At 35.4% G+C, this 14,212-nt stretch overlaps 1 protein-coding gene across 2 annotated transcripts in view; it reads left to right on the forward strand.

Annotated features, from left to right (window-relative positions):
- The first annotated feature begins 324 nt into the window (after nt 1–324).
- USP9X (ubiquitin specific peptidase 9 X-linked) overlaps nt 325–14,212 on the forward strand; it is a 98,613-nt gene continuing 84,725 nt past the window's right edge. For both annotated transcript variants that reach the window (XM_032592176.1, XM_032592177.1), the window contains exons 1-9: nt 325–505; nt 2,454–2,599; nt 5,215–5,294; nt 6,992–7,104; nt 8,402–8,620; nt 10,805–10,920; nt 11,114–11,365; nt 11,442–11,580; nt 13,253–13,405. In XM_032592176.1, coding sequence (XP_032448067.1) covers nt 410–505; nt 2,454–2,599; nt 5,215–5,294; nt 6,992–7,104; nt 8,402–8,620; nt 10,805–10,920; nt 11,114–11,365; nt 11,442–11,580; nt 13,253–13,405 — 1,314 coding nt within the window. In that variant the 5' untranslated portion in view covers nt 325–409. The remainder of the gene's footprint in view (nt 506–2,453; nt 2,600–5,214; nt 5,295–6,991; nt 7,105–8,401; nt 8,621–10,804; nt 10,921–11,113; nt 11,366–11,441; nt 11,581–13,252; nt 13,406–14,212) is intronic.

Here is a 14,212-nt window from a genome sequence, read left to right on the forward strand (position 1 = left end):
TTGAGCGTCCCACTTTGGCTCAGGTCGTGATCTTGCGGCGTGTGGGTTCAAGCCCCACGTCGGGCTCTTTGCTGACAGCTCAGAGCCTGGACCCTACTTTGGATTCTGTGTCACTCTCTCTCTCTGCTCCTCCCCCACTCACACTCTGTCTCTCTCAAAAATAAATAAACATTAAAAAAAAAAAGATGGAACAGTTCCTTAATTCATGGTTTTTAAATCTAAAACAAATGTACTTTTTTTTCTTCTTGTAGGTTATGCAATGGTCTCTGCAAGATGGTTTATTCTTGAATTGGAGCTTTTTAAGACTGACAAATGCTGGTACTTCATCTTCTATAAGTGGACTATAATTTCTTTTCTCAAGACAACTACATAAGCAGACAAAATTGCAAAGATCTGCCCTGTGTCGAGTATGACAGCCACGACTCGTGGCTCTCCAGTAGGAGGGAATGACAGCCAGGGCCAGGCTCCTGATGGACAGTCTCAGCCCCCCCTCCAACAGAATCAGGTAGGACATTTAAGATACTAGTTAAAGTTACATTGGTTTGTCTACCATGAGATAGTAAATAATGAAGCATGTTCTGAATGGTTTGTGAAGTAACCATAAAAGTTATTTTAAGAAAAGTAGACAGTAATAAGAAAGCTCAGGTGCTGTAGATGGTGATGCTCGAGCATATGGTGCTTTGCTGGTGTCTTACTTACACGGTCAGTTATCAGATGAAGTATTTAAGCCCTGTGTCATTTCCATAGCAAAGCCTGAAGTCATTCAGTGTAGCCTCTGTTACAGAGCATGGACTCCAGTCATGTTGTGTTCAAATTTGTGCTTTTCAGCATACTAGTCTATGACTGGGTAACATATGTAACCTCTGAGCCTCGGGTTTTCATCTGTAAAATGGGGATAACAGTAATAACTATTTCATAGGATTGTTACAAGGATTGAGTGAAATAATGTTTGCAAATAGTTTAAAATAGATTTTGGTATCAAGATTTTATGCTGGCCTTAAAACTCATAGGGTAATATTTTTTTCTTTTTTTCTATTCTGTGGATGAATTTGTGTGAGATTCTGTTACTTCTTTCGTATCTTTTTAATGTCTTAGACTCGTGGTAACATCTCGTCTTTCATTTCTGACAATGCTAATTTGCATTCTTTCCTGATACTCTTTCCTAGGGATTTATTAGTTTCTTTAAACTTGGCCCAGAACCAGCTTTTGGCTTCGATTCTCTCTCCCTTCCCTATGTGTGCTTTTACCCTCATGTCTTTGTTCCTTTCATTTCCTTTGAATTTGAATTGCTAATACTCTCATTTCTTGAAGTGGAAGTTTAGTAATTAATTTTCAGCTACTTTTTCTAATATATACAGTTTTAAGTTGGGAAATACCCAGGTAAGACATACATACTAAAATTTGTGATGCGCAGCTCTAACGGCACTTACAGGTGAATTTATAACTGAGTTGCGTGCACGTGAACCATAGACCTGTTGCTTACAGTTGGTACATGTTTACGTAGAATTCTGTATGGATGAGTTTTTAGGCAAAAATACTGTTACCGTGGGATACTTAAATTTGGCACTTGGGGATAAGTTCTTATTGTCCAGTTATTATTAGATTAGTCTATTACAAGTATGGTGGAAAAGAGACACACATGCACTCCCTTTGTCCCTCCTCTCTTCCTCTCCCTCTGCCATTTTAGAGAAGCAAGCAAGTCAGGTTTTAATTTTATTTTTCCAAATAAGTGTGTCAACGTCATTCCTTTTCCTCTCCAGTTCCCACTTTTAGGCCATAAAATACTGAAGTACATGGTCATAGATACTGGACAGAGTTGTTAAGTCTTCTTGTGTCATAAATTTGTTATCCACTATTTAGGTTTCTTTAAACATAGTCAAAGGTTGCGTTGGATGCCCAAGATGCTTTTTTTAAACCAGGAACTAGTAGAGATTCGATAGGTTTGCTCTTTTTTGTTTGTTTTGAATTTTACTTATTTTTGATATCCAAATATAATTACCATACAATGTTATATTAGTTTCAGCTGTATGATTCAACAATCCTGTACATTACTCCGTGCTCATCATGAGAAATGTGGTTTCATACTTGTCTAGTAATTCCTGTTACAGGGCTCACATAATGGGAAATGTAAGTAGAGGAGCAGTATACATCATGGTTAACACAAACCTGGATTCAAATCCTGACCATAGAGTTGGAGCTGTGTGACCTTGGGCTAATTACTTACTGTCTGAGTTTGTTTTTTCATCTATAAAATAGCCGTCTAATACTTTCTTAGGCTCTTGGGGATTAGGTGAAATTACAGCACAGTAGCACAGAGACTTCCTGAAGCATCATAAACTTACTATGATTTTATCTTTAAAGTTTTACTCTTTTACTCTAATTTGTGTTGGTGTTTGAATTATTAAATGTACATATGGTATAGAAACCTAAATCTGGAATATCTGATTTTTAAGACTTCATCGCCTGATTCTTCCAATGAAAATTCCCCGGCAACTCCCCCAGATGAACAAGGTCAAGGTGATGCTCCACCACAGCTTGAAGATGAGGAACCTGCATTTCCACATACTGACCTGGCAAAGTTGGATGACATGATCAATAGGTGAGTTAATTTGTTTTGTTTTCTTAATGTGTGTAATACACAGGAGAACCAATGGTTTCTTAGCACAGTGATTAGTAGTAAATAAGAAAAGAGGAAGAGTGGACAGAAATACCACAGTTAGCCACGCCGCCTCCTTAATAGCCTTAACATCTTGGTGATTACCAAGTACTTTGTAACCCATGGTTCTTAAAGGATTTGAAAAACGAAAGGGAGTAACAGTGTCAGTAAAGTTTTTAGAATTGATGATGACCCAAGCTGGTGTGTTTCTGAAGTAGAACCATATGTATGATTTCCCTCTTTGAATGTTTATGAACTTTTTTTTTCTTTTTGGTATGTTGGTTGTCCTGATTGCTGGGTGATTTTCATGATTTTTACATGGTCCTGAGGTAAGCCAGGTCACAAGAACATGAGTTCCTCAGAGCCTGCCCCTTGTGAACCCTTTACTAGCCTGAGGCATTTAACCATCTCTGCTATTTGTTTCTCTTGATCTTCACTTCAGGGGCAAGTTTAGAGTATAATTTTTTGTACTTGTAGTGGAAGACTCCAGGAGAATGTAAGTTTAAGGCTTGTGTGCAGAGGAAGAAAAAGATTTGAAGAAGATAAGGGAATGGGGTACCTAGGTGGCTCAGTAGGTTAAGCAGCCGACTTCAGCTGAGGTCTTGATCTCACGGTTTATGAGTTCAGGTGCCTCGTTGGGCTCTGTGCTGACAGCTCAGAGCCTGGATCCTGCTTTGGATTCTGTGTCTCCCTCTGTTCCTCCCCCCCCCCACCCCCAAATAAACATTAAAAAAAAAAAAAAAGATGAGGGAAGAGTGTGTTGGGGGGAACCACATATGGCTGTGGTCTTCACCAGGCTGTGGAGTCAACAAGTGAGTGCTAGGGAGGTGTGACACATCCCTTTAACTCCTAAAAAGGAAAGTAAGGAAAATACACAAGACTTACAAGCATTTGCGTTACTAAATTTTCTTTATTCTTTGACTTTCTAAAAATCCGTTAATACTTAATATATATACTAGCAGGGGAAATAGAACCCCCCCCTTTTTTCCCCCCAAAATCTTGATTACATAAGTAATAGAAGTATGCATTGTTATCCGTGGAAATACAGTGTTGATATAGTTCTCTATAATTTCTTTCTTCTGTATACACGTCTCAAGAAAAAATTACTAACAATAGGGGTGCCTGAGGGGTGCCTCAGTCGGTTGAGCATCCAACTTTGGCCCAGGTCATAATTTTACAGTTTGTGGGTTTGAGCTCCGCGTCAGGCAGGCTTTGCGCTGAAAGCGGAGCCTGCTTCAGATTCTCTGTCTTCCTCTCCCTCTCTGCTCCTTCTCCACTCTCACTCTTTGTCTTTCTCTCAAAAATAAATAAGCATTTTAAAAAATCTTAATTACTAACAATAAGGAGTAGACTCTTCAGATTATCTTTGTGTTTAGTATGATTTGTATTGATTTTTCTACAAATGTGAGATTTCTTACCAAATCATTTTGTCTTGCTTTTCTCACTTCATTTATCTTGAAAAATTTTCTGTTAATACTACATTTTTTAACTCATTGTATTTAATAAGTGTATTTGAAAGAACACATTAGCTGTGATTCTGGTAGTATACAATATATACAATATATACATTGAAATTGTGTAAAGTTATTTGTTTTGTCCCTGGTTATTCTTTCTCTGTAGCAGAGACCTAGCAAAAGGTTTTATTGTTGCGTTTTGATCTTTGTCTGGTGATTGTTATTAAAGGGTACTTGTTATGCAGACTTGAAGACAAAAGTTTGCATATATTAGTCATGGAGCACTTTTTTTTTTTTTTTCAAATCAAGGGTTTTTGGAGCAGTGAGAAGGATGAGAAAGAAGGGGTAGGAAAAGGATGGACTCGTAGATGGTTGGGCTGCCACTGGGACCACAGAAAGCACCACCTGGGTGTGCGCTGCATCCTTGTTGGAGGGAGGAGGGTACCTATGGAGGCAGAGGGGCCTGGAGACCCACATCCTTCAGGATAAATTGATGAATTATGTGAATTGAGGCAGAAAACCCTCATTTTCCACCTAAATTTTTCTTCTTTGTGAAGAAATTGAAGTCAACTAAGAGGTTCATCATAATTCTGAAAGAGCTCTTTCCTATGAACTCAAACAATAAGTATCCATTTAATTGATACTTGGTTGTTATGGTAGTTTTATATTCTTTGTTATTAAAATAATTTCCTTTTGGGGCACATGGGTGGCCGAGGTCATGACTGAACAGTTTGGTTTGTGAGTTCGAGCCCCGTGTTGGGCTCTGTGCTGACAGCGCAGAGCCTAGACCCTGCTTCAGATTCTGTATCTGGCCCTCCCCTGCTCTCACGGTGTCTCTCTCTCAAAAAATTAAAAAAATAGTTTCCTCTCCCCTCCTTGCTATCTTTTGTTTGACAATTCTTTAAAAAATTGTAGAGACAACAGATGGAGCTTAGTTTCACAAAGCAGATACTCTGCCAGCCTTGTTTTAAAATTTTAATGTTTTTTAGAGTTAATATTTAATTTTTTCGTGGTGAGGTGAATAATTATAATTAGTAACTCATTTATAGTGCCTCTTTTAGAGTGCAGCCAATAAACATCTTTTTATATTATTAAAATCCTTAGGCCTCGATGGGTGGTTCCAGTTTTGCCGAAAGGGGAATTAGAAGTGCTTTTAGAAGCTGCTATTGATCTTAGTAAAAAAGGTAAGTTTAGATGTTCTTATGCTTTTCATAATGTATGTTACTAGATTCACTTTCACTTTATCCCCAAACACTTGTTTTCCTCTCTTACGAACATTTAACTGGGTATTCCTAGACTAGAACACCTTAAGTTTTCTTGCTGTGGCTTATGATACTTACCTAGAACAAGGGTTCAGGTCCTTTGGTCAGCCTTCAGGGGTATTCATTAACTAGCTGAAGTTACGCATAAAATTGGTGTATATTCATTTTTAAACAAAACTGTTCAGCTTACATGTTTATTATTTTTCTTAATACACTAAAAAGATTTGATTTTTCTCTAAAAGAAAAAAGGCTTGAAACTTTCTGGTCTGGTGTTTTTACCTTGTCGTCTAGAAGTGAAACCTCAGTGCCTGAATTGATCATTTTTTCTAGTGGCTTTGGTCTGCTCTAGGTGTAGTTGAATTCTCTTAGCAAAGGACTATAACATTCTTTTAATTTTAAGGCATTGGATATTAAAATAAATGACATTTTAGTTTTTGAAATAGGGTAGCCATGGATGTGTTCTAACTATCAATAGGCACTTATCACAATTGAAGTTGATCATTATAAAAATTAATATGCTTATTTGTCTCCATGGCAAGGGTAATATTTTTTTTTAATCTTAAAATATTTTCCTTCCTTCATTTAAAGAATGTCTCTCCACATCTTTTTAATCTTGAAAAATAATCTAATTATGAAAAAACATTTCCATATTATAATTATTTTCTACTACCCAAATTTCTTTTGTTCATTTACACATTTATTGAGGAAATTTTTGAGGAAATTTTTGAAGACATTTGTAATAGGCATGTTCTAGGTCCTGACTCTACAGTGATAGGTAAGAACACATAATGGTATCTCATTTAATATTCCTTGAGATTCACTGGATGTAGAACCCCCTGCCCCCCCATGGGACCATGGTTTATTTTAAGCAAGGTTCAGATTTTTAAATACAGTACTGAGTTTAAATGTTCTCTTTTCTGCAGTCAAAATCAGAGAACATTTTATATACAGATTGAATCACTTTTCATTGTGTTATCAAGAGTTAAAGATTTTCTCTGTGTTTGGCAGGGCGGAGCATTCAGCTCTGTTGCCTTTCTGAAATCAGATGAAACTAAGCAAAAATACAAAGAAGCATAAATGCTGGGACAGTGAAAGAGAGACAAAAACAATTCATCTTATTTAATCAAACACTTATGTAGAATAGTATGAAGATACTGATGTCTAACGGATCGTTTACAACCAAAATAAGATTTTAAAAATAGTTGTGAAACCTCATTTTTTAAGTTTTAAATTTTATTTTCAGGGAGTAAAATGCTCTGAAGCATTTAGATTCCTTCTCAGTGGCACTGATAATCTTTGTGTGGTTAAGGTCTAGTGTCATAATTTGAAATGTTTTCAATTCACCTATTACTTGATTTCATGTACTTTTATACAGTTAAATAATTTTGAAATTCATTGATTATTTTGGTTTCTGAATCTGTTACCTTCTTGATACATAGGAACTTTGATAATACTTGTAGTATTTGTCTTTTTGACCTCTTACGATGATGTTTTTTCCAAAGCTAGTCTGAATTTCTTACTTACCAGTGAGTAGTTTATTTATTACTTTTTATCATGTAATCGGGCATTGTGAGACAATCAGAAAAATACTTTGTTCACATTTATTTTTCTTCCCTTAGGCCTTGATGTTAAAAGTGAAGCATGTCAACGATTTTTCAGAGATGGGCTAACAATATCATTCACTAAAATCCTTACAGATGAGGCAGTGAGTGGCTGGAAGTTTGAAATTCATGTGAGTCTTGCATGTGACTTTAAAAAATCAGATTTCCACAGTGATGCCTATGTTGAGTGTTTTCTCCTATGTATGTGAAATACAAATTTGGTTATATATTTGATTCATTAATTGAATTAAATTCAAGGGTCTAAAACTGAGAAACTTTAAAAATATTTCTTATAAGTTATAATTTCTATAGAAGAAAGCATGATCATTTTAGTGTGAGATTTAGAGACCTTTGGTTTAATAATCTGTCTCCTGGGTTCTCAAGTGCCTTTATGACCACGTTCATCAGTTTTGAGATGTACCATGTACTCATTGTATGTACCACTAAGGAAGAAAAACAGCTAAGATTAGGGAGTCTATCTAGTATCTGGGACATAAAGGTCAAAGCAGAGAAATAAAGTTACTACACAGAAAGGGATGCAAAAAAACCTGTATGTCTCAACCGTGGCATCTTAGTGGAGGTAAAAATCACCTGAAAATTTAAACCACAGGCCAGTATTCAGAGTTTTGTAGTCTAAATTCAGATTACGACTGTGAAACAAAAAAAATCCTCAAATGGATAAAGTGGTCTCTGGTTCATGGTATGCCCAAGTGACCAGAAGAAGCAAATGCAAGTTTTCTCTATACCGTCGGTCTAAGAAACTAGTATGCATTGATTATAAGATATAATCACATTCCAGAGATTTAAAAAAAAGTAAAAAAAAGTGCATCTTCGATTGATGAAATGCCATCCATGATTACTTCAAGTTTCTGTTCCATATTCATACTGTGGAAATGTCATAAGCTGTGAAGCAGATATTTTTGTGCTCTGTGAACTATTTTTCAAATGTAACCATAGCACAAAAATCGCAAAATCTTCTAATTCAACATGTAACTTTGTAAGTAAAGAAATGGAAACTTTGGAAGTGCTGTTAGACTTTTGCCTTGAGGCTTAGATAGCAAATCTACTCCATCTTGGGTACTTACTGTATTGCGTAGATGTTAGAATTGCTGCCTCTAGTGTATAAATTGCAAAGCAAAAAAAAAGGTAACTTGCACCTTGTCTATGGACATCATAGGCTTGGGCATTGCCTACTTCATTTTGTAAGCCATTACAAATGGCTTTTTTCAAGTAGGTACTATATAAAGGATAGTAAATGTTAATTCATTTTTTAAATATATCTGTTTGATCCCAATATTAAACAGTTTAAATGATCACGATAGAAAAATGGAGAGATGGTAATTAAAATATAATTAACATGGGAGGATCTTTCTATTTGGAGTTGCAATGATCTGATCTTCTAAATCACCTTTCCCCCTTATATAACAGAGGTGTATTATCAACAATACGCATCGCCTGGTGGAGCTATGTGTGGCCAAGTTATCCCAAGACTGGTTTCCACTTCTAGAACTTCTCTCCATGGCCTTAAATCCTCATTGCAAATTCCATATCTACAATGGTACACGTCCGTGTGAATCCGTTTCTTCAAGTGTTCAGTTGCCTGAAGATGAACTCTTCGCTCGTTCTCCAGACCCTCGATCACCAAAAGTGTGTTGGTTTATTTTCATAATTAATGGTTTTGCTCTGCCTCATAGCTGTCAAAGATCTGAACCACCTGTTAATGTGAAGAAGCGTAATTTCATGTTACTATTAAAGGGATTCTGCATTATTTTGTAGTTTGGATTCTAACCAACCACCCCCCAGCTTTATTGAATTATAAGTGACAAAATTGTTTGGGATTATGGTTTTGTTTGTTTTAGCCCTCTCCACGTAGTTAGTCCCCATTGACTTCTGCCAGCCTTTTGGGGAATAGTCATAAATTGGGTTAATGTGAAACAGGCTTTAATTGTCCTCATAAATAAGAGTAGAATAGATGAGATGACTTCTTTGACCAAGGCCATGATCACTGTAGACATTCTAATGTTTTGACTTCAAGACCAAGTATATCCTATGTCTAGTAATGTGTCACAAAAGTAAAATTAGAGAAATTATAAATGAAAGCAAAATAGTAAAACTTAGAACATGTCATACATATACATCATCGTAAAATTTCTCAAATGTAAATTTTCTATATTTGCATAGACAGAGTATGCGAAATAAAAAAACTACATCCCTAACTGTACATCTTTTAATAAATACTATATAACAATACATAGTTTTTAAATTTTAGAATTTAGGGAAACTTTAATATTGTGAGCCTTACAAAAAGGAAAACCCAGCATGGAAAATTTGAATTTATACATAAAATTGTTGGTTTATTCATTTAAAAGTGGAAATCCTCAAAATGTGTTAAACTTAGAGCTGGGATTTTTTATATTTCCCAAGATTCATATTGTTTCCACTTCGTGCCTTTTTTTGTTTTGGTAAATCAAATTAATGACCAAACAATGACAGTCTCCAAAATATATCTGTATTTCTTTCTTTAATTTTTGCTCTGTAGGTCAATGATCATCTTTACAGACTCCCAGGAAACAACTTGATTTAAGATGGCTTCTGGTTGAAGATCTTTTTATGTCTTTCTTTGAAACCTAGCCCTGCTTGAGTATTACTAATAACAGAATGTTCCTAATTGCTTAAACATACAGTATAGCTGAAAACCTAGGATTAGCTTTAGACTGATTATTTTACTGTGTGCATGCATATGCTATTATGTGTGTGTGTATATATATATATATGTATTTATAATACATAATGAGTATGTACTTTCCTAGAATTGCTGAATGCCAAAAGGGACTGGTGGATTAAAATGCTCAGATTTTTAATTGTTCTGGAATTAGCTTTTTAAGACCAAATAACAAGGCAGGAAAATACTATAATGAAAACTTACATAGAGAAATGATGGTTAATTTTGTAGAGAATTTAATTGATTTAGACTTAAAATCCTGTCAAAACTACCTTTAGGTACCATATTGTCTCTTTAGAGCAATTACCTTATATTTCTGTTTTCCCTTTGTCCTGGACATGGTTTTTATGTTTTTGTTTTTTAAGTAGCTATAGAAATTATTTTTGCTTAAGAGTCAGTAAAGAAATTACCTTTAAGTTTTACATATTAGGCATGCTTTTAACTCCACAAACCATTGGCTATCCCAGCTGCATTGTACTTTTGAGTATTGCTATCCCCTAGTGAAGAGGTTGAAAGACAATCCATACTATTACATCCTGGTTATCTCTAAGGTGAGAATTGGGGCATTCACATGAGCCAGCAAAAGCATCAACCAGCATGTTCTAGTTAGGAGGAACAGATACAATACCAGGGGTTTGTATTTAATAGTTCACTCTCAGGCTTTAAGATTATTGTATTTATAGGGAATTTTTAATTATTCACAACTACAATAAAAAATGAATTCAAATATTGTCTTATGTCATCAAATACCTTTTTCTTATTTAAAATTGTTTTTTATCCTCTTAAGTTTAAAATTTTTCAGGTAATAAGGTATTCTCATATAATGAGGTCTCTGAAATAGAAACATGGCTTCTCGTTCCTGTTCAGCGATAATTGGTACGAACACACAACTGTGACCTAGTGATTTCACTTGTACTGCCATTCATGCTTCTTTCTCACAGAGAGGATTACTATGAATAATATGTCCTATTTTGTTTTATTTCACAGATGATATTACATAATTTATTGAGTTTCCTGTTTCTAGTATTTTTCAATCAAGAAATTATTTCAGATGGTCCTTTTCTTCCCTGAAAGCAGGACGTTAACCTTTTTCATTAACTGTATTGCAGGGTTGGCTGGTGGATCTTCTCAACAAATTCGGCACTTTAAATGGGTTCCAGATTTTGCATGATCGTTTTATTAATGGATCAGCATTAAATGTTCAAATAATTGCAGCCCTTATTAAGTAAGTTACATTTTTAAATGAATCTTCAGTGTATTATAGGAATTCCTGTTTAATTGCATGATAAAACTTTTCTTCTTGCAAGTATGGTTTCCTCTTCACCTGATAACTTGGATTTTTTAAGTATAAATAAATCTGAGTTCAGTCCTAGTTAATTGTAAGAAAGTATTAAGCGTGTTTGTTTTTGTTCTTTCAGACCATTTGGGCAATGCTATGAGTTTCTCACTCTTCATACAGTGAAAAAGTACTTTCTTCCAGTAATAGAAATGGTCCCACATTTTTTAGAAAACTTAACTGATGAAGAACTGAAAAAAGAAGCAAAAAATGAAGCCAAAAATGACGCTCTTTCCATGATTATTAAATCTTTGAAGAATTTAGCTTCAAGAGTCCCAGGACAAGAAGAAACTGTAAAAAATTTAGAAATATTTAGGTTAAAAATGATACTTAGGTAAGATGTTTACCTCTTGAAATAAACGATTATATGGATGTTTAGAATCTTATTTAACACTGAAATTCTCTTCTAGATTACTGCAAATTTCTTCTTTCAACGGAAAGATGAACGCACTGAATGAAGTTAATAAGGTGATATCTAGTGTATCCTACTATACTCATCGACATGGTAACCCTGAGGAGGAAGAATGGCTCACAGCTGAACGAATGGCAGTAAGTCCTTTGATTCTTCTTCCATGGATAAGAATCTGCCCCAAACAAAAATTAGAATAGCTTTACTTAATATTAGCAATAACATTTTAAAGAAACCTTAGAACTGGGAGGTGTTCAGATTGATTTAGGACTCTTAATCCTCAGAACTTTTTGTAATAACACAATTTATTTGGTAGTGATCTAGGTAGCTTAGCACATCTTTGATAAACTTACTGCTGAATGTAGGTATTCTGAATTAATTAGCTTGTCTGGGGGGTTTGGTTGAAATGGAACAGATAACGGTGATGTTGGGATTAGAGCGGGTAGCATCTGGTACCTGATGCATGAAGTGGCCTGTTGTTCATTTGACCAATTCCACTTACAGATTTTAATATTGGAAATATAATCACTGGAATAAGATATACACGAATTGATGTTTTATCGTGTTAAGAATTTAAGCACTTCTATTTATATTGTTTTAGCATTGAAAGTTTAAGAGACTATTTACCATAGATACTTCAGTATTTTGTTGTTTTAAAATGCGTAAGTATGCCATTTAGGAAACATTGGTTGAGTAACTTCAGTGCATACTGTCTGGTGCAGTAAATCTGTAAAAGAACTGTCCTTACCCTCATGGTGGCCTCAGTTTAATAGGGGAGACAATAAATAGAATGTGGTAAAAGATGTGGAGGATTCGTAAACATTGGCTCTGTGTTTGGGGGCAGGTGTTAAACCTCTGATTTTGTGTATGTGATTTGTCTGTCTGCCTTGTTGGCAGGTTGAACACCATGCTTCTCAGAGTGTAGTCTGAGGTCTGGTTCTGGTTCTTGAACTGTTGCCAGTCCTGGATGAGTACAGAAAATGGCATCAAGTGTTCAGAAACTGTTGTAGCAATTTGAAGTTGCCACATATTTATTTTCACAGACATACCTGCAACAGATTAGAAATAAAAATGGACCTTTACCACCTAGAACTCTATTTCTGTAGCACATTTTGGGGCTAAATACTTCTTACTCTTACTAGGTTGAATACTGTGAAATTTCACAGTATGAGCTAGTACCTATTTGTATACTGAGGGAGTTTTCTTCTATTGGTATAGGTATTAAATAAATGCCAGTCAGCAACATAGCATAGTGTTATAGAAACACAGACTTGGGAAGCATGCAACCTTGATTTAGATTCCAGTTCTAACACTTCTGAGCCTGTTTACTCTTCTGTAATAGGGTAATATATTCCCTCATTAGGATTGTTCAGAAGATTAAAGAGCTAATGGATAAGCAATAATAGCATAATTGGTTAATAAATAAGAGCAAGAAATAAAAGGGCATATTTTCACCCAAACAAAACTGATGTAAGGAGTCCAAAGACCCTAACATGGGTCCCTTCTCATTACCTAAACCTTGGTGTTTGCTGCACTAAAATAATACTTCTCTGCATAAATGCTGAAGTAGAATCTCTTTAATGATTTCACTCTTTTCTGATTGGTGGAAACATTTCTGTGCAAAATTCAGTTTCATGGAATTACTGTTTTTCATAGTTTTGAGTTAAAACACATAAACCTATTGCACTAGTATATTTATTTTGTATTTTTTAGTCCCTGCTACTGCTGTTTAAAAGTATGAACAATATTTCGTACATTTTAAAAGCTTCTGTGTTTAAATTTCTTTCAAACAAGTTTTTGAATTATATTTAGGAATGGATACAGCAGAACAATATCTTATCTATAGTATTGCGAGACAGTCTGCATCAACCACAGTATGTAGAAAAGCTAGAGAAGATTCTTCGTTTTGTCATCAAAGAAAAAGCTCTGACTTTACAAGATCTTGATAATATCTGGGCAGCACAGGTAAGGAATTTCAGATGGTGGCTATTCGGATTCTAAAAAGAGCTACTAAAAACTGATAGTAGTCGTTCTAAAATGAGATATGAAGGCTTACTTTGTTTGATTTGTAGTGTGTTTAAATGTTCATCATTTATAGAAAGCCTGTCAAGAATCTAACTAGTCAACGATATTTTATTTTATTTTATTTTTTTTTTTTTTCTTCAACGTTTATTTATTTTTGGGACAGAGAGAGACAGAGCATGAACGGGGGAGGGGCAGAGAGAGAGGGAGACACAGAATCGGAAACAGGCTCCAGGCTCTGAGCCATCAGCCCAGAGCCTGACGCGGGGCTCGAACTCACGGACCGTGAGATCGTGACCTGGCTGAAGTCGGACGCTTAACCGACTGTGCCACCCAGGCGCCCCGTCAACGATATTTTAAATATATTCATCATTTACTGTATGTTTGGCAAAGGTTGGCAATTTGTACGTGGTTTTGTTTAGTATTTACTGCAAATTTTTGAAGTATTTTTTCCCCCTTTTCTTTTTTTTAATATATATTTTTGAGGGAGACGGAGACAACATTAGCGGGGAGGGACAGAGAGAGAAGGAGACGGGAATCCCAAGCAGGCTCCACACTGTCAGCACGGAGCCCAGTGTGCGGTCTGAGCTCATGAACCGTGAGATCATGACCTGAGCCAAAATCAAGAGTCAAATGCTTAACCAAGACTGAGCCACCCAGGCACTCCGTTATTTCTTTTATTTATATGATATTACATCACATATTGTAGGTGGTTTTAAATAAGAGTCAAACAGTAAATTAATATAAGGA

This window comes from Lynx canadensis, chromosome X (assembly GCF_007474595.2).
Source record: "Lynx canadensis isolate LIC74 chromosome X, mLynCan4.pri.v2, whole genome shotgun sequence".
NCBI classification, from domain to species: domain Eukaryota; kingdom Metazoa; phylum Chordata; class Mammalia; order Carnivora; family Felidae; genus Lynx; species Lynx canadensis.